The sequence below is a fragment of the Apteryx rowi genome, unplaced genomic scaffold (genome assembly GCF_003343035.1).
Source record: "Apteryx rowi isolate R43461 unplaced genomic scaffold, aptRow1 scaffold_402, whole genome shotgun sequence".
NCBI classification, from domain to species: Eukaryota; Metazoa; Chordata; class Aves; order Apterygiformes; family Apterygidae; genus Apteryx; species Apteryx rowi.
The window spans coordinates 31,691-58,665 of NW_020450552.1; the positions used below are offsets into that span (position 1 = coordinate 31,691).

General features: G+C 41.4%; 1 protein-coding gene across 9 annotated transcripts in view; it reads right to left on the reverse strand.

The window, feature by feature from the left end:
* Positions 1-44: 44 nt before the first annotated feature.
* The window catches only part of CAB39L (calcium binding protein 39 like), a 64,683-nt gene continuing 37,752 nt past the window's right edge, over positions 45-26,975 (reverse strand). For 8 of the 9 annotated variants that reach the window (XM_026075371.1, XM_026075374.1, XM_026075373.1 and 5 more), the window contains 8 exons: positions 23,844-24,008; positions 19,122-19,240; positions 13,375-13,543; positions 9,631-9,690; positions 8,293-8,358; positions 7,489-7,632; positions 7,227-7,295; positions 45-1,487 (listed from right to left, as the gene is read on the reverse strand). In XM_026075371.1, coding sequence (XP_025931156.1) covers positions 1,308-1,487; positions 7,227-7,295; positions 7,489-7,632; positions 8,293-8,358; positions 9,631-9,690; positions 13,375-13,543; positions 19,122-19,240; positions 23,844-24,008 — 972 coding nt within the window. In that variant the 3' untranslated portion in view covers positions 45-1,307. The remainder of the gene's footprint in view (positions 1,488-7,226; positions 7,296-7,488; positions 7,633-8,292; positions 8,359-9,630; positions 9,691-13,374; positions 13,544-19,121; positions 19,241-23,843; positions 24,009-26,975) is intronic. The other variant, XM_026075376.1, reaches the window with a different exon arrangement.

A 26,975-nucleotide genomic window follows, 5' to 3' on the forward strand; every position in this document is an offset into this window, starting at 1 on the left:
CCGGAAAGGTGAGAGAAAAAACCCAAAGTGCTGGAAATAAAGAGTGATCAGTTATCATGCCTTTAATAGCTTGTAAATATCTTTTTTTAATTCCAGGCAACTAAAAGATGTACATTTTTTTGTATATATCTGACATCTGAAAATAAACCATGAGTCCACAATCTGCTCGGTTTCATCCCTTTTCTAAAGCGCATAAATTAAAGTATCGGTTGCCCCAATATACAACAGTTTCATGAAGGAAAAAGTCATCTTCTGTTTTTACAGCTCAGTTTCACCTTTTTTCTTGAAGCAGTAGCTATAGTTTTAGCTGGATAACTAAATGTCTTACAACAAACAGGAAAACTCAGAACTTAGGCTATTAAGAAAACAAAGTCAAGAAACTTCCACTCCCTGCTCTCAGACTCCACTTCCTAATAGAGCATCAGAGTAACATTTTCATCTCCCATTAGAAAACAAAAGACCCCCCAAAAAACTCTTCAAGCACACCTGGGAAACACTTTTGGGACCACAGGACTTATTAAGCTTAAATATTACAGTGCAACGATCTCTCCTTCTAAAACTTCAGCGCAGAACCCGAACTCGGGTCCGAGTGAGCTGGGATGGGAGCGCCAGGCGAAGGGCCCCTCTGGAGCCCAGGGCTGCCCGGCCACCCCTGAACGTTACCGAGGTATCCCATAAAAGCTCTGCGCCTCGAGAGGTGCTCCAGCCACTTCCCTAGCATGGGCTGAACAGAAAACCTCTGCTCTGGGGTAAAAGACAACCTGAAGATGCAAGAAGGCAAAAAATAAAGCGAAAACGTGACCTTTGCTGCTTTTTAGTCTCCCACTGCTTTGACTAGAGACCCCAGGCTGTAAGTGCAGCTAACTCCAGAGCCAAACGTGCTCTTTCACAGTCTGGTGTGCATGCAGCGCTACAGCACAGTTGAAGGAAATGCAGTGCGAGGGAAAAGCGGTGCAGTCCTCCGAAGGCCTGCTTTGGGCACTCACCAGCAGCTCGGGTTTGCTGATAAGGTTAAGCAAAGAGGTTCATTCTCCTTGAGTGCAAACAAAAATCTGTCAGACCAGCTTCTAACATCATAGAGAAATTCTAAACTGACATAAATAGCCATGATTAAAAATAATATATTATTCTAGATTTTTTTTTAGTTTTCATGTAAAACCCCCTATACTCTCAACACCTAGGAACAAAGACAAAATAAAAACCAGGCACTTGCTGTGCCTTCTCAAGCACTACTGTGGCGTTTAAGGGACGCAGAGGAACTTAACAAATGAGATTAATGCCTACAGCGGGAAACGAGAGGAAGTTCTTCATGCCGTCGGCTTTCTCAAGTCTCGGATTTGCTTTATCAAGTAGTTCTTCTCATCGGTGAATTGTTCGTCATCCGTCCTCTCTTTCTGGAAATTGCTCAGGAACTCGATCAGCTTGGGTTGGTTTTTCAACAGGATCTCCACGATAGGCTGTGTTTTGTTTGGACTGGCCACAAAAACCTAATATGCAAAGTAAAAAAAAAGGAACAAGCAGTGACAATATTGCGGGAGGCTGCCAGGCAGAGAGGCCGCTGCTACGCACCTTGGCCCAAGGCAGGCAGAGAAAAGAGTTGCAAACATGTGGGTTTGCAGCAGCAGACCGAAGCCAAGGTGCCTCTGTGCTGTCCCTTCCCCTTATTTTTACTCTTTTTTAATAAAGCATTTGATTGTAAACCCAACTGCTGAGAGCTGGCTATCGATCCTCGGCTGCTTCCACACGTCAGGCTTACTACGCGTAAACCAATTATCAGAATGGAGAAGTCTTGTGTCTGTATCGATAGGATTTCCATACTAACCCAGGTCTCAAACTAGACTTGGTTCGGAAAAGCCACGACAGGCTCCATTACCCCCTGCCTAATGCTTTTGCGGGAGGCTGGAAATTTACAGCCACGGGCGCAAYGTGGCACATTGAGCCCCGGTGCTGCCCTCGCGGAGCGGAGCAGGATGGCAGCGTGGGAGCCGATGGGGGATACATGGCCCCGACCGCAGCCAGCCCAGCGCCGTGCGCTTGCCCATCTTTCCAAATGGTAATTTTTAAGGGTAATCCAAACCAGGCTCAGAATTTTCCCCTTGCAAAGCTGGAGGCATGGAGGAGCCTGCTCTCTCAGTATACCCTTGCTGGCACTGTGACACTTCTTCTTAAACAAAAGGCAGAGAAAATGTTAAAGTCAGACTGCAAAGGCCAGCAGTGACAAGTTCTTCCCAGGGCTCTCAGGATGCTGGGTCTGCAGACATCAGGCGTTATTGCCGAAGGAACAACACACACGCACACACGCACGCACGGCAACGACGAGAAGAGTTCCCACATCTGGCTTCCACCGAGGTTGCCATGGCTGGACAACAAAACACTGCGCGGCGCTTGTGCAATGACATAAATAACTCCAGTTACTCTGCACCCAATGAGACGAAATTAAGGATGGACAGAACTGGAAAATGGCCAGTTTTTCCTCTGAGCTTGTTCAAACCAGAATAAAAACAAACATCTGCTGACAGCACCGAACGGCATTTTGCCAGGCTGAGCACGGACGACACAACCACTCGCCCCTGCCCCGCAGCTCTGCGTCACGTTATGTTCGCTGAGACTTTACCCAAGTGAAAACGTGGGCCAGATCCAGCTGGGAGGTGCAGAGCCACCAGCTCGCTGTGGGGCTACACGCAGTTTTCCTCAATCTAGTGGCTACACCATGGCCCTYGTGACGGTATAATATCTCCAGCTACTCGCTCCCTCTTTGCACAGCCCTGCACATCTCCTTTCTCTGACCACCTTGAGCTTTTGCTCTCAAATCATTTATTTTTTGCCTCCTTGCCATCGTAAAACTTCACAATCTGAGGCAACAGTGCAAGGCTCCCCTAGGAGCCCTTCAGAGCAGCCACCCGAAAATAACAGCTTTCCCGCACGATGCTCCAAGCACTCAAAGTACCTCCGCTTACCGGGGACACATTCATCAGTCAGTAAGACGGTCAGCTCACAGCTCTCACTGCCCTTGACGGACTCGCGGCAGCTATTTGTCCTGTCGCTGCTGGGAGCGTTTCAAAGCAATATCCCTTCCTCGCAAATAACTTTGATATTCTACCATCGATGTGTTGCTTCCCCTCGGTTTGAGGAATAAAGGCTTTGGGGACGTGAATCACCAGCGAACGTACTCTGCAGCTTTCCCCTCTGCGCCTTCTCCAGGGAACACAAACCTTGAAACGCCGCGGGTGCAGAGGTTTGGCTCCCCCCGTGATGCAGCGCTCCCTTCCCCTTTTGTGGCCAACACAAGAACACAACAAAATGCGCTTACAGGACCTATGTTTTCAGAAATCATCTGACTAATGTGCACTTCAAACGGGATGCTTCATGGAAGGCTTGACCTTGACGTGCTGAACGTCTTCCCCCACTCTTTAAAGATAACTCAAACCTGACTTTCCAAATGAACAAATCAAAATCGCTTTTCTTGTAAAAGCTATCTGGTCTGCAAACAGGACTGAAAGGTTCGAGTGGTAAACCTAGTAAATACCAGCATTTCACACTGGTCATACAAGTGGTATTACCGTAGCAAGCACTTAGCTGAATATCACATCCTGTTTATCTTCCTGCTTGATTTTTTTTATAGATTATAATCTTCCCCTTGCAAAACTGTCAAACTGAACATTCAAACAAAGATAATTTCGTCTGCCAGTCTTGCTCAATGTCACTGGGGACTCATAAAGCGAGAATGTTACAGGACTGGAAAATTCCTGAAGTGGTATTCAATGTTTTAACTATGAAAATAAAATCAATTCTGCAAGTACCAACTAATCAGCTTCACAAAGTCCAGGACCAGGACCAGGACCACCATAAGGTTTTACTTTTAAAAGAGTCTCACTAATTCAGAACTCTGTATTATCATAAAGAAAGAGATAAATCCATGAAAATAGAAATCATTCTCAGAACTAGCTGGAACATTTCTACTAACATGAAGTTTAACTTCACAGAAAAATCAGTTTCCACTATGGCTCTGTTAGGAAAGATTGTGTGTTCTAGAGCACTTAATTCAGACACATGAGAAAGAGAGACCAGAAATAAAGACAGAACTCATATTAAAATCCCAACTCTAAAAACAGCTGTTTCTGCACAGTTCCATTTGGTGAGTATTTTCAAAAGAACTGGAATAAAAATCAACTCAGAAGCTTCAAAAGTCGTCCAAAATGGAACTGTTGCTCTCTTCTGCATTAAGAGTCATGCACTGTATATTCTCAGACAAATACCAAAACCACTTGACTGGAAAGTCTGGCCTCCCTTCCTCACAGTTAATAACCAGGCATCGCTGTCTTCTGGGAATACGGCAGAGCAAAAAGTGATTACAGAGGTTGGGCACCCTGCAGCGAGTATTTTAAGACTTACTCTGGGGTTACACACAAACTTTTTTCTTCTGAACAAAGTCCCTTTGAACAGAGGAGGCCAAAGCTACCAACTATCGCTCAGCCTCGACCCTGGTAGCTCCTCCACCCTCTGGCCAGCTTTTGAAGAGTGAGGAATTAAGGGCCAAATCCAAAGGCTTTGATGCTATCGAACAGATCTATGAGCTGATTCGCTTGTTGAAATGGTGCTGGGCATCAAGCTTCTCCCATATTCACAACAGAGGCTGCGCACAGAAGCGCTGCACAGTTGATGCTGCCTGTAGGGTAGTGCTTAGCGTAGCATTTCTTGCCCTATAGACTCTCCAGCTGAGACACAGAGAGGACCCATCCACGCAAACTAGGCTTCAGCCACCTGTTGGGAGCAAACTGCCAGTATGGTCAAATTATGTGAAACCATTCGCAGAGCAAGCTGCAGAATATAGCTCCGTAATGGGCACAGAAGAGAATAGAAAAACAAAACTAAGGTCACGAAACCCAGTGTACCCATTCTATTTTTAGATTTAAACAGTAAAATGTATCTCACTACATTTCTGCTTTGGAACCAGAACGTTACAAAATCCCAATTCACCACTGTGGGGGGTTTCTCAGAAGGATCTATACGTTCCCATGAAAGCCAGGAGACCTTGTTATTAGCCTTTATTTGTAAATTCACAAGGCTGAAGGACAACTTGCACCACATTCAGGTGCACCTGGAAGCTTTGCTCTCCTACAGCCAAACACAGAGCAAGCTCCTCTAATAACTGCTACAAATCCATCACAGGAGCTGGACAGCCCTTTCCAGCATCCGGCCSGCGAACTGCGTGTGTTGAAGTCTGAGACTTCATCACTGAAGTCAATACGGAGAACCGGTGACTGTCAAAGTCTACAGCTCCAGGCAACAAAAAGGGGTGAAATGTGTTAGCTTTTCTTAATGATTAAATACTGGCTAATCCCCATGCATGCATTGCTGTGACTTCCAGCTTTATATGGCAACCGCAAGCCTTTGGGAGGACGCTACAAGGCAGGAGCTCCATTTTGCTCGGGCAAAAGGAAAAGGAGGAGCTGGAGGTGGGAGGAAGGTCAAGCACCTCCTCAGGGGAAGGAGGCACCGCAAGTGGGATCTCCGTGTGCCTTCAGTTTCCCGCCTGAAGCATCCTGGATGAGTAAAATGTTCTCAGAGCTTGAAGGGTTGCTGCCATTTTTAACCACCAAACATTCCCGCAAATTATTTTCGAGCTAGAGGTGCTCACCGTTTTAGTCTACATCTTACAGTTTTGAATCTTCAATAACTAGAAGTTGCCTCAGGGAGCTAAGAGTCATGTGCCTTTTGGGGGCTCGGCTGGGGCATGGGAAAGCTGGAATTTGGATACTTGCAAAACAACCACTTTTTTATTTCAAGTATGTCTAACCGGTGAAACATCCAAGTCAGGTAATTTAAACCCAAATCTTTTGGCAGCTCAGACAGAGCAGCAAGTATCAGCTTCTCAGCAGATCCTTGATTTCAAATCATTGTGATTTGTCTGCTGTAATTTCAACCAGGACTGTATAGGTATTTTGTAAGCACAGGTTAAAAACGCAGGTACAGTTTAAAATTGATGAGAGATTAAAAGCTGAGTACTAAATTCTTCTCCCAGTTACTTTAGCACAGAATTAATTCAGCTGATGAGAATCAGGCTTGGGAGCACTAACCCTTAAGCAGGAGGCAAGGATATCGCAGAACAGGCAGCAGCAAGGCAGCAGTGTTTGCCCTCATTCTCTTGAAATATTTCAAGTTTTCTTTTGCTGGCTCTCAGCCAGTTAGTATTTCATTTAAAAAAAGTGCCATTGGGGAAAATGCTCTTACCCATCCCCCTCTACAAAGCTGGTTCACAATGGAATTTCCTATAACATATCCTATACCTGTTTATTCACAGAGTGGCTAACGGAGCCCAGTCCTCTGATCCCTGCCCTCCCTAGGCATCTCCAAGGCTGCAAGTGCTTTGAGCCTGGTTGCTCTCTTATCTTGGAGCTGCAAACCTCCTGATAAGGAGGAAGAGGAGTAGGCACTCACTGTTCGGCTGATTACGGAGGAAGTCAGCAAGCAAACAGCTTACCAAGCTGCTTATTTCAGAGAGGGATTTATTTTTTTAATTCTCCTTGAGGCATTTTTTGTAAAGGAAAAGCTTTTTGAAGCAGCTGTACATCCCCTAAGCTTCCACACCACAGACCCCAAAGTTTTTTTCCAAATCAGAAATGGCAGAACTACAAAACTCAACAAGTCATCCTGAATTTGCAGAGGGTCATGTAACTTTTTGGAACAGCATGCCTTTTGGTGTGAGCTGGTATATTTTTTAACCATCTTGGTGAAGGATATCTTCACAGACTCAATCCCCCCTTCTGCAAATCATTACCAACTCTATTTACATAGTTTGAAATTAATGTGTTAATTCCAGAATAAAGGTAGCTTTGCATAACAACAATTCCACTCCATCTCTGACCCAGAGAAGAGAACTTTTTTGATAAGAAAAAAAAAGTTAATTTTTCCCCCATTGGCATTAATCATAACAAGAAAAAGGATACTGGCTGCATCTGGTAAGTGTTCACAGCTGCATTAACAATCAGTGCAAAAAGAGGGAAGGATTAGACTCATTACAGATTCACCAAATCTTTTTAATAGGTTTAAAAGCAAATTGTGTTCCCACTGTTACACAGTGCTAACACCGTTTACACTTTTAGTCTTAATGTAGAGTTTCAACGCACTGTTTTCTTTTTATCTTTCCTCAGCGCCACTGGGTAAAACGACCTAAGAAGTGGGGGAAGGTGCTGTGGATACCATCTAGAAGCTATGTATTTTGTTACCTTCCAGCTCATTGCTATCTGAGTGACTATCCTCAGCCCAAACAGAAGTGGTGCTGCTTTAGATCTCACCTGAAGGAAGGCAAAGACAAATCAGACTGATGCTCACTGACGGAAACGTTTTCTATTAAGACACACTCAGATATCTGAAGTGATTTGGAAACCCCTTAGCCCTGTTGTTCTGGCCTTTCTTTTGCCCACCTTGAAAGACCCTTTTATAAGCAGAAGAGAAAGTCTGCCGTCTCTACAGCTCATCCTCGCTTACCTTGAATACATGGAATGCTTCAAACTGAATGTTGGGGCTTTTATCTCGCAGCAAGTTCATCATCAGCTTYAGATTCTCCGGCTTGCTGATGTATTTTGTCATGATGGCAAAGTTGTGCCGGTCCAGAATCAATTCACCCAGCAGCTATAGAGACAATTACAAAAAACAAGGTTTTCCAACCCACCACATTTTTGGGGGAATGTAAAGAAAGCAGCAGCACATTTTTATGTTTGCCTAAAGAGGTTTCAATGTCACTACCTTAAAAAATAAAATAAAATAAAGTACATGGATTTGTTACCATGTAATGAGTTAATGCCCAGTAATGCTCATCTTTCAAATACTACAGAGGTGGATACCATATGGACGGGATGCAGCAGGARCTAGTGTGAGCCCATGAGGGCAGAAGCAAGAGCAGTGCAGCTGTCCCACAAACATGCCTTCATTTCATTCAGATGTTACATTAACAGACCTATTTGTTCCCGTCATGTCAGATTCAGCAACAGACAAATAGGGACTATCATGTCGGTCTCAAGTTCTTTCTGACCTATGTTATGAACCAAAGTACAAAATTAAGGTCAGAAAAAAAAGGGATGGTGCTTGTTTCACAGAAATGGCCCAGTGCTTCACTGAAGATCCAGGAAATAAAACTCCCAGCTAATTCATTGGCACAAGAGTACTGGCAATCACTTATTCCCTTTTCTGTTACACAGCATGCAGCTGCTCTGTTGCAGTATATACAGTTTGATACTCTGCACAACATGGATTTCAAGTTTACGAGGAAAGTGCCAAGAAATTTTACTTTACCTTCAAGGATTGTCTCTTTGTTACATAATTCTCAGAGTGGAGGAGCTTTTCGTAATCCTCAAAGACCTAGAGTAGCAAAGAAAACACAACTGCATCCTATTCCGATCCATCCATCCTTCACCCCGCTCCCTTCTCACGGTCCTTCCCAGCCCAGGGGTGCAGCAGAGGTAGTGGCAGCGAAGTCCCTTGGCACCTCAGTGCCTGCCTGGGAGTGCTTCCCTCTCAGCTATCCCCCCTTGCTTACAGATGTCACTACGCACAAGGAGCTTTAAATCATGTGGGACACTTGGGGCTTGTGCCCATGCAGCCTTCTTTTACAAGAGGATGGATCTGCTGCCAGCAGATTCACGCAGTCCAGCATGTAGTGTCCACTCATTCATACTCAAACCATCTATCAAACATGCAAAAAACCCACTGATGTCCAAGAATCACTTAAAAATGCTAATTTCCACAATTTGCACTTCAATTTTTAAATGTTACGTAAATATAGAACAGGGACTGTTCCACTGCAGTGCTTCAGTGTGAACAGAGGAAAGATTAGCAGAGATGGTAATTTTGCTCCAGTTAAACTGCATTTATGACTCAGCACTAATAAGCCTGACTTTTATTTAAACTTCTTGCTAACTCCCTAACGAAAAAGAGAGTCTTTGGCCTTTCTCCTTTGGCAATGAAGTAAAGAATACCTAAGGTAACATGAAAACATAACCTGCAGTCTAATTCCATTATCCATATTAGTCCAATCTTAGTTGATTCCAATGGAATTTTTCTGACCCACATTGCATTTAAAATAAATCTGAAAATCAAAGTGAAAAATGGCAACAAACCAATTGACTAATCGACTTAGGATGGTAAGACGGATGTTCACATCTCAATCTCCTGATCAGGTACACGTAGTTTTCAGTAATGCTAATACTTCTTCTTGTAACCCCCCTCCTCTGTCCCAAAGTAATACAAAATGACACTGGCACAGCCCTATCAGTACTGGAGCACAAAACTGCCTGAAGAAAGTAAAGACTCTTTTCCCCCCCACCATCTATCGACATGCTAAATTTACAGTTTTCATTCATGTATGGGGAAATAGGTTGCGTACAGAGATGAATAAGAATTGTTTTAAAACAGTGAGTTCTCCCGAAAATTTGACATATGTGTGTGCAGAGGAGGTACCTTTATTTTCAGATGCCAAGTGAGGATTCCCCTCTAGTAAAAGCAATGCCTTCCATTTAGGTTTGCAGTCCTATGTGACAATTTTATGTGGAACACGAAATCCTGCACTGCTAAAAGCATGCTCTTTCTAGCTAACCGTGAGTAGATTTAAAGAATTCCATCATTTATACTTACTGTATCATAATTTTGTTCCAGGAAATCTGCTACCAATAATTTGTGTCTGGTTAGCAAGTCCTGAAAAAGAACAGAGAGAGAGACTACCTTTTCATTTGGTTGCCCCTTTTATTCTCAAATGTGGCTTAATATTTTTTACCAGGTCATCTTTTACAAGGTATTTCCAACATTATTTCAATAGAGAAAAAGAGTTTAAAAACAATACTGCATCAAGTTCAGCTGCTGTATGCTTTTTATGACTTTAAGTAGAATTAAATGAATGCTAGTGGAATCAATATAAAACTATTCTAAGGCTCCTGCTTCATATTCCTCTTCCCTCACACCCTTTCTTATATGGTCAGTGCGCACAGTACTTGTGATAAATTGGAGTGGGAGAGAGGAGGAAAACAAAACAACCCTTAATGGAGGGATCAAATGTGGTCCCAGGGCCAAAAGTGATCTACACTCTACCCCACAGCTGGAAGATTATGGTAAATTAAGCCAACTGCTATTTCTGATCTCCAATGCATGCAACAAGGCAGGCTCATACTCACCTACCGGCGATATACATTTATTTATTTAAAGCCTAAAAGTTAGGGACCACATCTAAGCTAGCCATTCAGGCTCCCTACACAGTCAACCCATCCCTAGAAAGGCATCTCAGATAGCAGGGATAAACTCCCCCTGCAACTGTATTTCTGCCCCTTGGTGGGCTTACCGCAACAAGTGGCAGACCCTTCCAACAGCTGAAGCTGCAGGGGATGCATCCCATCCAAAAAAGTGGCCGCCTAATCCAAAGTTAAATCAAAGCAAAATCCCCCATACAACGGTAATGCTGGTGCTCAGYGACAGAGATGAAATGTTCAGCTCCAGAAGAAGCTGAGTCTCTTTACTAGACGAATAGCTACAAATTGAAGTGGCCAGTTTGAGGCACTTAATTTTCATCTTATTGCTTCTTTCTTTTAATACACAACACTAATCACAATAAATGACTGATGAAGACCATTCAAGTTGCTATTTTTTTTTCCAGTGAATCAGTTTCTGTTACTATTTCGTCATCTTTTCCTTGGCTTTCTTACCCACCATCAGAAACTGAAGCAGATGAGTTGAAGCAGATGTGCAGACACGTCCTCCACAGCATCACAAATAAAACAAATCCTTTACATACTAGTCCTTTAATTTATTTTTACCATAAATTATAAGAGGAAAGCAGAGTGCTATAAAATCCAGTACCTCATGTTTTTTAATATATTCCTTTATCAGGCAGGACTGCAATGATCTCAGTTTAAATGGCTGAGTGCACCCAAACGTGCTTCACATACTTTTATGCAGGGCACTTACGAGGCAAGTGCAACATTTTTCAATAGGTGGCACAAATGGAATATAATCCAAAACGAGGTTTTCATAGAAAAATCACAAGAGAGCACGGAGGGGCAGTATTCAATCAGCACTCTTCCCAGCTGCTGCTGGTACCCTCCCCAGCTGATCATGTCTCTAAATGCAAGCCCATTTTCCTCTGCATTTTCAGCCACTCACTTTCCCCTCTGCTGTGCACCTGGCTGAATTTAATTAAAAAGTACATCTCAAGATCATCAAAAATTCCAGTACTTTCCTACTATAAATATCCTCAGACTTTAATGCACATTTAATTAAACCCTCCTCTGGTGCATAGACTATCTGAGGCTTTCTGCTCTGAACCAGACACCCAGATGGCAACACTACAAACCCAACACGGGGGAAACAGCAGTGACACCATGAGCTCAGTAATCCAGCCAGTAAGCAATCACAGCACTTATTTTTGTGGTATTAGAAATCAAGGTAGCTCCATATTTCATGATTCAATTGCTTCCACATCACTTCTTGCTGTTCCAGTCATTTGGAGTGATAGCCAAATAAATCAGATGAGATGAGATTAACTGCTGGTTGGTTTCCAGAACTAGCCAAATATCAGATACTAAGAGGCAATTTTAAGAAATGCAGTTTATAGATTTGCCCCAAGCATTTAAAAGGTGCTTTCTGACCTACGCCTGAGGATGAACTGCCCTCATAACTCCTCTCTTGCCAATACACATGCAGATGTAGGATCCTATATTTAAACCCTACTAAAAATACTTTTGGAGCACAGGGGACAGAAGAAAGTTGCACAGCTGTAGGTCCATGAACGACATCAACCCCCATTTTCTCTGCAGGGCTGCAGCAGCCTGTAGTCCCTGTCACGGCTTAAGTGCGCCTTGTGGGCGAGCTGCCCGCAGGCTGGGACTCGGGACTCGGCCATGCCTTGTGCTATCCTGCTTTGTCCAAGCGAGACCCGGGCCAAAGGTGCAGATCTCTTCTATCACGCTGCTAGCAGAATCCCAGAAAGCTTATTTCTGACCAGAGATAAGCACACTTTTGAGCATAGGGTAAAATGCCAGAAACATTGAATTCAAGTGCATTCTTATCCCGACCCACACATGTGTTTTTACTTGGACTAGTCTATATTTCTGTGCTATTTTCACTTTCCTAATGTTTAGCTATAATAAACACACTGACAGAGCATCTTCAAATAATTGAAAGACACCGCTATTGATTAACAAACTGGTTTGAATTGGTAATCCTGCTCAACCCAGTATTTAAGAATGCAAAATTATTTCTACTATCAAATCTTTACCTCATTCAGTAGGTCAGTACAAACTGAGGCCAGGTTTCCTATGTGCTGAATTGCTGAGCTGAACTCTAACATTTTAGTTATTCCTAAGGTCTACCTAATCATGTTTCTAATTAGCTTTGAGAGGAAAGAATGAGCAACCTGTTTCTATGACAGCAAAGAACCAACTGATAGAAGAAAAAAAAAGTTATGTCTATATTTCGAAGACGCTCTCCCTGTAAAAAATTTTCCTCAGTTTTCTTCAATTATTTTTGCAGAAGTAACCTACTTGTTCCTGTATATTAAGCCTACGGGCACCAACTTTTGCTAAAGACTACATTAGCACCTTGCAGGAAAGATGATGGTCACATACAAATTCCAAGAAATCCAGCAAGTTTCACCCAACTTCATTTTTAATAACGAAATATAGGATCTACATAAAGCACGGGCCAGACAGATCCCATTATTCAGTCCTGCAGCCACAAGCGAACCCTACATACTGCTTTTGATCCCCTGCTGCTGCTGCTTTGAAGCGACCTGCACAGTATCACCAACAGCGAGAGACCGATGGGGAAGGAAACGCAGGAGCAGCCGGCTGGCCCTTTCCAGCCCCCCTCGCATGCCAGTGAACGAGGGGCTCACTTGCAAGTAAAGAGGCGGCAGTGTTTTAATTGCCACTGGAAGGTAATATCATGGCAATATCAAGGCCTTCAATTCAGAAGGGTCAGCAAAAATTAGAGGATTTCAAAGGCAAATTTAGAATGGTTCGTTCTATTTACTGGTTGTTGTCACAAGGGGTAGTGGTTTTATTTTGGGGGGAAGGTGGGGAGAGAAGAGAGATTATGCATTTTACAAGAACTGTACATAATGCATGATTAATCCGAGTTTTAAATGGTTGCATAAGAGGTCTTGGGATATCAAGATGCAGGACACTAGTGAAACATAAATCTGGATTAAAGATTCTTTGCAGACTTGATGACTGTTGTGAATCCTGGTACAAACAGACCAAGGATTAATTATATTCTCTACTGAGCAATAAGCAAGCTATCCGGTTTAAAGGCAATACAACATTCAGTGATCACTATTGGAGGAATGCCATTTTTAACAGAACACTATGACATAGGTATCAAATAATTTACCTTGAATGTAGCAAAGGCATCAGAAGCTATATCAAAAGTTGACATTTCCACGTATTTGAAAAAGTCTCTGAACTGTTCTGAGAAAAGTATGATTTTGGCCAGCGGTTCATGTCGGATACACTCTCTTAGCATAATTCCACAGCGTAAGGCAATAAGTGGGGTTTCATATCTGCAGAACGAAAAGAAACAAAACCACCAAAACACAGAGGGACAAACGTGAATGAGCAATTTTCTAGCAAAAGGAAAGTTTGTAGCATAGGAAACGTGTGTCCTGGAGCAAACACCAACACACATTGCACACACAGTGGCTCTCAACCAGAGCACTGTATCCAACCTTCAGCTTATAACTAAGAAACAGACATACAGATAAGGCTGCCAGCATTTTCCGTTCCAAACCTCTGTCTTCATAAGCCAAAACAGATTTTAGGGTAAATGTGCATTACACCTCCCCTCTGTGAAAAGACAGTTTGGGGGAGTGCATAAAGTTTCAACAGAATTGCTTCACCCTTTAGGATTTATGAGAAAGCTAAGCCCATACAATATAACTTTCTCCCATTTCAAAATTAATTCAGAGCTCCTCAGTTTCTCCAAGAAAACTGTATCATCTCATGACCATCCCTCAACTCCCACTCTTCTTCTAGAGAGCATCACTCTAGAATATTAATGTCGAACAAGGAAGGTAGGAAGAGCTGATCCAGGCCATCTACCCATGATTAAGCTTTCCATAGCTCAGAAGATCTTTTCTGCAGTTTAGGAGGAGATCTGCTCAATCSCTCCTCTGCAGAGACTAAGGGCTTGCTCAGGAGACAGGTATTAGTTCCTCAAGTTACAATCCTGTTATGGCACAGGCTCTGCAATGGATAGGAGCCAGCACACTTCTAGATCTTGGAAAGGAGGGGGAAAGAGTTCAGTCAATCTTCTATTTCCATGAAGTCTTAATTTCTTTAAGGCCAAAACTAATCTGAAACAAAACTGTTAGAAACACAATTTTAAGAAGCCCCCAAAACAAAAGAGAAATCTAACAATCAGGAAGGACTTAAAATGAACAGACTTTAACAATATTCAGTCATGTGAAAGCAAATCACGTCCAAGGGGACAGAAAGCACACTCTGTTTCAATAAGCTGGTTATACTATATCAGAACTGTGTATTATCACCCAGAGCTTATCGGCATCATTTTTCCTCTAGACAATTAATTTCTATCACTAGGCCAAAGAGAAAAAAAAAAAAGACAAAATGCCATCTGTGTTATAAGTGAGTGGGCCCTCAAGTTACCACCAACTTGCAATTTAAAAGAATGGTAGTGTTTTGAGAGCATACCAGAGCTGCATACTTCAACCTGATGCCAACAATAGTTGGCTTAATGGAAAATGAACTGCTGATTCCAAAAAGGCAAATCAGGCTTCCCACCCTAAAGCACGTGCATGCAGTCCAGCCCCTATTTGTGTCATTTTGGGGAACATTTGCAAATCTGAACTTAAAACTCTTTAGATAATAGATATTTGATGATGTTTTCTGTTAAGATATATCTTTCCTCTACTTCACTAATAGGAATAGTAATTTTCAAGCAAAAAGAGGCAGCGTTGCTCCTAGGAGTGCAGCCAGGAAAATATTAAATAGTTGGCCAAGGAATATTTTGGTTGGAATATAAGCAAACTACATTGTTTCCAGCACAATAACTTTTAAAAACACGAGTGTCAACAGAATCATGCTTAGTCAAACGCTCCATTACCTAGAACTGGGTTACAGACTGGTTACTGTTCACACCAGCRAGGACAGTCGGGCTTGGCTCCTGCAATGTGCCTGAAAGAAGCTTACAGGCTGCCTGATCATAACTCTGTACCCACACTTCCATGCAAAGTCACCAGGCAAGCAGGAACGATAGAGATGGGTTTCAAAGTCATTTCAAATGAGCCACTATTACTCTATGCTGATGTACTCCTGCAGCAGAAACAAAATTGTGTTCTTCTCCATTCTGATGGACTTACAACTGAAAGAAATCCCCAGACACTGACTACTGGGCAACCAGAAAAGGCAGTAATGGATCTGAAATATTTCAAAACATTTATTGTGGAGGCTGAAAGAGGCAAGACAGCCTGAGAGCAGAAACATGTCTTGGTGCAATGGGAATTCATCTTGTGTGGCGAGCGCAGAAGACGGTACAAGGTAAGGAGCGCAGGAAGGAGATTAGGAAGGCATCAAGCCTGGAAGACAGGAGGTCTTGACAAACAGCTATATTCTTATCTGATTTTACACTAACTTCTATAGCTTCTTTCCAAAGCTATCCTTGGATAAACTCAAGGGAAATTTTGCAACTTCAGCCAATGCACCATTAAGACTTACTGTGCTTTAACATGAACAGATCATCACAAAACGGAGCAGAGGCAGTGACTGTGTACATTAGAGATAGCACATAGGATCTTACATACTCACATAAGATCCCACACATTTATAACTTGTGAGAAACACTGCTGACAGTGCCACAGACCCCTAAATCTGCTATAGTCACTGTACTAGAAAGGAAAAAGATATTTCAAATTACAAAGGACCCAAATTATTTCTGGGCTAATGTCTCTAAATGCAATAGATTGATACCAGAAAAAAATCTGGGCCAAATATACCAGGAACTGTATATACCAAGCATTGTATTCATCTGAAATCTTACTCGTACACAAAGCCTGCACACACAGAAAATAAGAAATTATGAAAGCAAGTCCTCACGCAGCAGGAAAGTCAATTAACCTACAAAAAAAACGTAAGCAGCGAACCATGTGCTACCTGTTTTTCTGAAGCTGAAAATCTGGTAGGGAGTATCTGAGAAATAAAATGAAACCTAAAAGGTAAAAACAATTATCACAAACTGGCAGTGCCACTGGAGTATTAGGCAGGAAATACTGGGAGGGAGATCTGATTCAGGATCCTTCCCACTCAACAGAGCTCACATTATGCAGTAAAAAAAGCAACCTTTTGTTGATACTGTTGGGAACTGACTGTCAGGAGGCAGAGGAAATTTTGCATCAATACAAGTCAAACAATGACAAGCCTTCACAATAGTCCCAGGCTCGCTCTTTTACAGCCATGGCTAAAACATTTGGGTTTTTTTTTTCCTCTCCAAATACCGTCATATAAAAAATCACTGAATGGTAACTCCACTCTTTTACATGTGAACCAAATTCATCTTCCTTTCCTTTATGCACATTTTGATTTCATGTATTTCATTTAGCATTAAATAAGCCTGAAAAGATGTCGTCAAGCCATGTTCTCAAGCGGTGATGTCTAACATTAAGTATGTGCATCCCAGGTGCATAATTCGTTGCACGCAAGCACTGCACACTGCCTGCACAAAGCAGGCTGCGTGTCTGGGACCCTACCCTGGCTTTAGGCACATGTTTTAAGTATTGTTTTCAGACATTCCTGGCAGCGGACGGATGTAGGTAAGACAGCGTTGCGTTTGACTTCATTACACTATTCAGCTGCTCAGATCCCCTCAGGGCTTGGTAAGACTGTTCTGAACTATTGCTGAAGAATTCAGTAGCGCTTTCTAAGGAGGAACTCGAGAAATGACGATTAGGGTACAGCGCATCCATACAGGGCTGAGAGATAGCCAAGAAGTCAAGAAGTCAGAGGCCCAAACTAGTGCAGATATACTGCAGGATACATCAGCTGTCTCCACAAGACACATAACTGGTGCCATTTAAATATACCCACTGAAGACCACTGATATTTGGCTTGGGTCACATACAGTGAGATGTTGTGTCTATCAGCAGCACATATGCAGAATATAAAATCTTTACTATCATCTTAATATTATTTGTTTTTACAAATGCCAAAGAATATCTGGGACTTGATCCAAAAAGTACTTTTTAGCTTTAAAGAAAGCTGAGACATAKGGAAGAGATACATAAGCAATGTGCCAAACAAAAATGAGTGAAAAAATGGGGGAGAATCCAAAAAGCAAAGACAGAAGAGGGAAGAAAATGATTGCATCTATATAGGGAATTGAAAACAGTTGTACAACTTACTTCAACAGTGACTGAGAGAATTATCATCACTGTCCTGAAACAAGTATTTTGAAGTTCATTAAAATTCAACATTTATATAAACAAAACAAAACCCATTTAACTAGCTTACTGGCTTTCTTTCCAAGGAAGCTGCTGTTCAGTAACACAAAAAAGTCAACTTGAAAAGTAAAGATAAATCACAACTAATCACAGTACTTTTAAGAGCAAGACCTAGTTAAGAACAATGACCTGCCCAGGCTCCTTGCCCCTCTGCCTGTGCGAAAAGCAGGCCCAATCCTGTCACAGGCAAGTTTTGCCTCCATGTCCAATGACAACCTCATAATTCTTTAAAACTGATATAAATCAGTTCTCTCAATTACTTTTTCCTACTCAGCTGCGCTGGAATGTTGCCCGTTTTGAAGCAAATAACTATTTTAGGAGGAAAGGAAACATGCTCTAGAAGTGCCTGTTCCTCTCCACTGACTCTAAGAGGAGGCCAGGGCATCTCACGCAGGTCTGTATTTGGGAGATGTGGAAGCTGGTTGAAAGGACTTTTACCCTCGGCGTCGTATTCCTATTAGGCAAATATCCTACATGGTGTTTAAGTATTTTCCCAACTCAGGTTGTGGAGCAAATGGTGAAAATGCAACTCTTTAGCCTCAAGAGCAAGAAAGACATTAAAAAAAAAATCATTCTCAAATACCATTATCTAAAAAGGCTTATCTCATGATTTTGAATGGCTGTTACTAGTCTAACCATACAACGAGCACAACAGTCCACACTGTTTCAGACTGTACAACTAGTAAACACACTCTTATTTTTAAATCATTTCTTTAATCCTAAGCAATCATATATACATACTCCTTTCCTGGGAGAAAAATAAATAAAATCATAAAGCCAGAAAAGAAGATCACAGAAAACTGAAAGGCTGATCAGAAAACAGCACATTTCAAGGGATGGAAAAGCAAAGATTCCTGCTAAAGGGAAGGTACTTTGTGGCCAAGCATAGAGGACAGAAACCTCAAGAATTTTAGGCCAATACTTGTGCATTCCTGAATGCTATTACAGCTGATGTCCTCACCCCGCTGCAGTGTACTCCTCTTTGGCCAGCTTACCTTGGGAACCATGGGCTTACAGCTAAACACTTACTTCCTCAGAGGTTAAAAGGAGGGGGGAAAAAAAAARAAGAAGATTTAATGCTGAAAGAAATGGAGTTCATTACTGGCATAATTTAAAGTTGAAATTCACATGCGGCTACAAGCACTTAAGAAGTCTGYCCCACAGACACAACTATTCTTCTTGTGCATTTTTGCTTCTCTGTGCTCTACCGCGTGGCGGTCCAAGCATTTGACTCCAGTTATTTACAGACATCGCTATAACTCACTGCCGCAACGCGAAGAGGTCTAAATGAAACTCAGCAGTAGCCAACAACGCTACAGAAGGGTTTAGGGCAAGCACTGAAGYCCCTGCCACATGGTGAGCAGGCAAAAACAATCAGCACATAATTATTCCAACATGAAGTTTGGTGAAGAAATAATGGCCAAATAAATAATCCAGTCATTTAAGAGTATACATTTAAGTAAAAAGCAAGTCAGTAGAAAAGAAACAAAATGAGAAATCTGGAACAAAGGCTGAAATCCTATCTATTTTTTTAAACTAAAAGTGAAAAAGTAGACCAATTGCAATGCCAATATGTGTTCCAGGCAATGCTGTTTAATGGGAATCAAAGTCAAATTAAAGCACCCACCCTTTTAGAAGCATGAATAGGATATGTGGATGGGCACTAATGTATTCCACAGTAGGGCTGCGTGTGCCAATTTGTCTTCTCAAGATGTTGTTAAATATCTGGGAAACGTCCTTTTTGCCCTGTTAAAGAAGCAAAACATATTTTCAACTGTAAAAACATGAACAAGTGATCATTTAGTACAATCTGTATTTAAAGGGGAAATGACATTTAAAATGCAATAAGTCTGTCTCTCTTTTCTGGACCCTCCACAGTCTCACCACCTGACACTTGCCATCTCTTCAAATGAGAAAAAAGGCTTTCTCCATTAGGTCGCTCTGAAGACCACTAATCCCCCCACACCCATTTATATATTTCTTTTGCCAAATGAAGATGCTCAACAGAATAAGGAGGGTGCACAACTCCCTGGATATCCTAATAAGCAACAAGAAAATACTAAAACACGCAAACAGTTGCTCTGTGCCAAACATGCTTTTGCAGRGTGTACTGTGCTTCTATAGCTTTCAAATTTAAGTAGTCAAGCCAGTACCAAGTACAAAAACGCATAGCCTAGCTTTACAAAGCTAAGGCTTTTCATTATTCTCATGTAATCAAAGCAAATCTGATCTTATTTTTGAAAAATCAGGGTTAAACTTAAACTGAGCCCAGCTCCTGATACACAGACTGATTCCAAGAACATCATATACATATTATTTTACCACAAAGAATAAAATAAGTATTGCTGATAGAACGGCTATGTCATATGCATAATGTTTCTACTTTAGTCACAACTAAGGTGGGAAGGATCCTTAACTTTGTTCTACATTTCTCCTATAGCTAGACCCACATACACCTGCAAAATCATGCTTTGCAGTAAAATACTTCCCCACGCAGACAACTTTTCAGAAGGTCCTTCCAAATTATGCTCTATCCAGCCATAGAGAGTTTGCCAATACCTCATGCATTATAAGTCCTCTTCCTCCCTCACCGCTTTTTCCCCCAGCCACAAGAGAGATCGACGTGAGAAATTACTGGAGGGGAGAGACGGCTATACTAATGACCAGTAACCAAGGCACTGAGTAAACAGTGGGTCACTATGCACAGGGCAACCTAAAGCAAAAGGTTAGTTATAATCCGTCCGTCCATGCTCATTGATCTGTCTTGAGAGGACAAACATTCCTTGGCTAAGAAATTACTGAACGTTTTAAGCCAAGGAGCAGATAGTTCCACACAGAGGGAAATTCCCTAGTTTCACCTCTACAAATAAATCACTGCTGAGAAGCACAAAATATGCTGCTTTCCTAGTCGTTCCAACCCAGCTGGCCTGGAGACTCAGGGACTAAGGGAATTAAATAAGAGAATCAAATCAGATCCGGCCAGTCCATCTGACTTTGTCTGCAACGCTTTTGACCCTTGGCCATGCTCTTAATTAGCTAGTTCTTTATACAAACATCCCATCCTCCCCAATCTTTACAACACCCATAACATATGTCTGGAATCCCATGATCCCCAGCGGCCGCAGCAGTTACTCCAAAATGAAAAAAATCCAAAAAGAGAAGAGCTGTTGAAAGGGAGAGACAAAAATGGCCAAGAATTAAATGATTTTCCCTGCTAAGCCAGAATTTATATCAGCCACTTAATATTAGGTGCACTATGGCATTATATCCAATAGCAGCATATTTTCTAGAGACCAGCAATCGAAAGATAGTTGTGAAAACCAAAGAAATTGGTCTCTCTGGGTTCTTCTCTAGGGAATGGAGGCAGATAGGAGGGAACCAAGGCAGACTTCCCTCGACATCAGACACATACAAAAATTGTTGGAATACTTTTGCAATGCTTCTCACTTGGAATCTGCAATCCAAGTTCACCTTATAATGAAATACATACAATAACTGAAGCACAAGATAGAAAGGCTATGGGCGGAGAAAGCAGAACAGCTAGACATGAACAAGACAAACCCAAAGGATGCCATCACGTAAATAACGACTTGCAAGATATCTATACCATAACGTAGCTCATATTTCATGACAAAGTAAGGGAAAATTTTTAACATCACCAGTCTTGGGCTTGTAGCTATTTACCATCTCCTTTTATTGGCTTCAAAGCTTATGAACCTGTAGGTTTACATGCTGTTAGTAACACACTTCTTTAAACTTAACTATTTCTGTATGCATGCTTTCCTCAACGAATTCTTCAAAGCTCACCAATAAATCTAATCTAATCAGTCTAATCCAGATACAGTGCTTCTGCTCAAACCCAACTTCATTTTTTTCACAACAGTATCATCCACAAAATAATACACTCTTTCTTGAGCGACAGAAGCAATAAGCCTTTGTTTTCTATAGATGTGTGACAGAGACATGCAAAGACATGACAGTCTCCCCTACACACACACACACATTCCCCAGCCACATATGCTACAAGTGTACTGGCAGATGAAACAAGTGAGATAGGTCTTGAGCTCGAGCTTCTGCTTTTTTCTCAGTGGTGGCATTAACTTTGGTCTCTTTCCTCTAAGCAGCCACCAGGTTTCATGAAGTCTTTGAGAATGTATCTTCAAAGATAAGTACTACTGTGCAAAATTGGGTTCGAACTGGCCACCAGGTGCAGCAACTTTTTGGAGGGTGAAGGGCAGCGCAGAGAAGAAAAGGAGCCAGGCCAGGCCAAAAAGATCAAGTAATTTACATAAACATGATTACTTGAAAATCTGATTTCTGAAGGAAATTTCAAATTTTGTTTTCTATCATTACATACTGATCACAAAAATAATTTGCATGTTGAAAGGTGATGAAATTGCTTGGTCAACAAGGACATCTAAATGACAATTATGAACAATAAATTAATACAATAAATGCAAGCAGAAAACTTGATAAACTAAAAAAATATATATATGGAAATATGAAGACAGAGCAACATCTGCTCTTACCAGCCTCTTTTTCAATGACATTTAATTTTACTGTTTTGCTAAAAAGAATCTGTGTAAAAGTTAAAAGTTTTGCTAAACAATTGAAAGGCTTTATCATGGAAAAAATCTATTTTGCAATAAAAGTTATTAGAACTACGTTTATATGAACTATGCTATTAGAACTATGTTTATATTATGTTATTAGAACTATGTTATATGAATAACAGTGATTCAACAACATGCTTGGTGTTTCACTCAGAGTTTGCATTTGAAGACTGAGGGTTCAATATATAGATACAGAATTTCAAATCTGAAAAAAGCAATATAGAATGTCAGGCACCTAAAAAAAAAAAAATGCAGAAATTTCCCTTCTATGGAGCATTTGCTAATATCTTCTCTTCCCCCCTCTTTTTTCCCCCCACTTCAAACAAATTTAAATTACTGAATTCTTATTTTGCATTAAGACATTTAACAGTTGCATGGGGGAGCAGGGAGATAAATTAAAGGCTATGAAGAAATTCTAGCATAAAAAAACCCCCACACTCTTGAAATCAAGACCTGAGGAAGAGTGGGAAAACTCCACTGACAACAGTACTTCCAAAAATTTATTTTAAAAATTAATCAGTCCCTTGAATGCTGGTTTCACTCAGGGTGCGGCCCAAAACCAAACAAAACCACCCATCATTCCTTCCTTTGATTCATTTTAGAAGTGGAAAGAGAAGCAGAGCAACAACAAATGACTTTCATAACGGGAGAAACCTTCCACAAGGAAGTAACTCCCCCCCCAAGGAGGCTCCGCCGGCATCAGCCCACCTCTCCAGGGACCCGATTTTTTAATGCTGCGGCCACCCTGCCCTGCATGCTGGGTACTGCCCTCTTGGCCTGGCGGCTGGGAAGTTCTGACTGCTCAGAGATGCTCAGATGCTCTGGATGATTCGCCAGAGTCAGGGAAGCAGAGAAATTGCAAAACTCCTAACAGTGGTCCCTGGAGGCAGCAGCCCGGCTGACCTCAGACTGCAGGAACGCTATAGCATCCTGTCAATGACAAAGTTTCTTCCCAGTTCCTACCAGTTAAAAGTCGGTTAAAAGGGTTTATGTTTATCTTAAATGACAGTCATCTTTTCTACTGTAACTTCTCTTCTCCATATTTATATGCAAGTCTAGTTATTTTAATCCTGCTAAGTTCTTGGTTTTAACAACAGAATTGTCAATGAGTTCCATAGCCTAATTATATACATGTTTATTCAGATTATTTTTTTCACAGTTGGCAAAAAAAGTTATATTCCTTTCCTCTTTTATGCAAAGAATTAAATGGGGGCAATCCAACTTACCTTGTCATTTTCTATCAGTTTTTGAACACCTTTTTCAATTCCTTTCCTTCCAACTAAACCATTCCAATTTTTTCAGTCTTTGTTCAGATGAGATTTTCCTATGCTTCTAATTATTTTCATTCCATGTCTCTGAACCCCTCCTAAATCAGCCACAGTCTTTCAGAGATGGTGGCTGGTTCTAGTTGCCCTATCCCAGAGTAAGAGGTTAATCACTGCAGCACAAGGTCATAAACAACATTCGCAGCATCCTGTTTTGGTACACATGGCAACATTTCTTTCTTGGTTTTGTTTAAAAATAAATCAAGAAAGTTGAATAGGATGCAGCATAGGAGCACATCTGTCAGTATACTGATCAATCTACAACAGCTACTTTCTTCAGCAGGTGAAAAACAGTGCAACCGCAGGTTTTTGAAGGCATTAAAATTGTTTCATGAGCTTCAGAAGAATACAGCTATACTTACTGGCAACACTGGGACCAAGGAGGTGAAAGGTTTATGCACATTGACCTACCTCAAAATCTATCAGCTGCAAGTTGGCAATAAGTGTCACTAGAAGGCCACTGTTGTACAGTTCTTGTGCCAGCTGAGCCACTATTTCTGTGGGTGGCTCCTTGTCTGTGGTACCACACAGAATTTCCTTCATTGCTTGCAGGGATTTTGACACTTCTTCTGATGCCTGTGGAGCAACAGATAACGTTGTTGGTTTTTTGGGGTTTTTTTTGAAACAGGTTTTATTTATTTTAAAAGACAAGCAGTTCAAAACCAAAGCTTCTACTCTATCTATGATGATTGCATCTATTATTAAACAATTTAATATTTTTAGGTAGTCACTCAGGCTGGACCATTCACACTGGATCCTGCAGGTCTTATGCAAACACACAGGTGTATTCAACTTAAATACGGTATGCCCTCAGTTACGGACCACAGGCATAAGATAGAGTCAGAAGGGCACTTATCAACCTGCGTTAGCAGGATCCTCCGCACTTTGGGAGACACGCACCAAACGGGGATACTGAGCGGGCAGACTCCAGCCGCCAGGGGTGGAGGCTACAGGGCCTCCCCATCCGGGACTGCTGGCTGCTGGATTATCCTGGCTCCTTTACAGATAATCCAAATAAATCCTGGTAACCTGGCCACTTGGCATTGCCACTACTTGTTCCTCCTTGTCACCTATGCTCTGAGCCAGTATCTTCAGCAAAGACTTTCTCTACTGAGCTCCCAGGCACTGAAGTTTCAGGCTGGGAAATAATTAAACAACCTAACTTGCTTTCAGTAAAGTTCAGCAGCTGCTACCAAACAAGCTAAAATAAATCTTTCATCTTCTACTCCCACCTAGTTCATTTTAATTCAGTGCAATGTTTTAGGTGCCTAATCTAGAATACAAGTCAGGAATTGCCTTATGAAAGCTTACAATAGAAAAATAAAAGAGAAATGTGTATAAACAGGCAGTAACTTGGTGTTCGTGGCAGTCAGCAGACTTAAATTAGATTTGAATTATAATGTCCCACTTTCAAAGGGAAACAGCCACTGGCTACAGTGAGGTAGCTCTGTCTCACTCTCTCCTTCTAGGCTTGTTCCATTTTATATAAATATATGTATATATTGTTCCATTTTATATAAATAAAGACTCCTTGGCGCAAAGGCTTAATTATTTTTTGTTTGTTTGTTTGTAATCCTAAATGCTCTAACCATTGGGCTACGAAGGTATGGCTCTCTCCGGGTCAGGGTATACTAAACACACGCATGGCCTGCAGCTAGAGCATATACAGGGTTGGCTGGGTTTTTTGGTGGGGAGTAGGAAGCAAGTAAGGAAGAGTTTTGAAAGCAAAGCTGAGAACGACAGGAAATTCCTAGGCAAGGTGATGAAAGTTTCTGAAGGAAGGACAGCATTTCACATCTATATTGCAAAACACTTACTTGAAGTGAGTGTTTGGTTAGCTAAGCAGGAAAAAAAAAAAATCCAGAAAGACACACACAGAAAACTCAAGAGTCATTTGTAAAAGCTAACTGGGCATTAGTGGATGTCCAAACCTAGATCAATAATTTCAGTATCTCTCTCACATAAACTGAAAGGAAAAAAGTCATGCTTTCAAATGTCACCACTCAATCTGTGTAAAATAACCCCACAGTGTTCAGGAGAGACATCTCTCAACTGGTGTTGATCTCCCAACATTTTTATAGTGATCTAACTCCTGGATTTTATTTGTATTAATATAAACCTAGAAAAGGCCACCTTCACATTACATCTACCCGGGAGATTCAAGCATCCATTTTGCACAGTATAAAGGTATGTTCTCCCCCAATCTGTTTGTACCTGTTTGCAGTTTTATACTGGTTTAGATAGGCCAACATGAGTGGCATGTAAATGAATATGATTATGTGGTAACTTCAACCATAGTAGAAGTCTTTTTGTTCCTTAATGTGGCTCAATAAAAGAGACTATTTTTAACCTCAAATGTTAGTGGTATGTCACTAGAGCTATCCCACAGAGTACAGATGGGATTAACAACAGGGGTGCTATCTTGTGAACTGAACCTCTAAATCTTTATAGGAACTGTGCAAATACTTTCATATCCAAGGAAAAAAACATACATTTTTGGCTTTTCACCTGTTCTGCTTGGTAGGGTGTGAAAATCTCTGGCATTCTGTGGTTAAAAAAAAAACAAAAAAAACCCACTTTATTTTCCTTTTAAATATAAGTAGTCCTTTCTGATACATAGAAGATGTCTGCAAGACTCAGTTTTAGGTTTAGTTCTTGAAAGGGAGGCCAAAAAGTACACTGCTGAAGGAGAAAGAGCAATTGCAGGACACTGCAGTGTTGATGGGGTAACGGGGCACCACAGCTGTATTGTCCGAATCAGTCTGCCATCTCATCCTCTCCTTTCCTTTGCTTCTTGTACATGCCATTTAAATTTCATGTTTAACTTCCTCCCCCTTTATATTCTCTGGGATATCCTGTAATCTGTCATTCAACCCTCCACCAAAAGCGACTCCTGGTGACATCTAAGTGCCTCTCTTCTATCCCTATCCCACAAAATCTATCTGTAGGGAAACTATAATCCCAAACACAGATTCTTCAATTAACGACGACTTCGAGCCTCCACTATGACATGCTTCCTACTTAATCTTACTACATTTTTAGAATAATACCTTAAGCACATAAGCACTGTTTCTGGGATAGAAACTTGCTCAAAACTCAGAGGATAAACACATTCCATCTCAAAACAAACAAAAAAGCAAGTACATTCACTAAAATACCCAGAAAATAAGAGACAACAGAAAGGTAGCTCTAGAACAACTTTTCATAAGAAGCCAGGTGGCTCCTGACCCTCTTTAGGAAAATTTGCAAAAAACACTAACCGATGCAAACCTCAGCAAGACACCCTTCCCCCTGCAATGCCACAAACAGGATTTCAGTGACAAAGAGAGAGATGCAATAGAAACTACAAAGTCTCTTATGACTTCCATGCTACTGTTCATTTTACATCAGAAGTGCTCAGATCCAATGGCGACAGTAACAATAGGAGAGAAAAAGTGCTGCAACTGTCACTTCACTAAAAGTTATGGAGCAAAAGAAAAGGTCACAGGAAACATCTAAGCACTTTAGCCATTTCCCTCATTCTTCCAGCTAAGCACAGCCTTC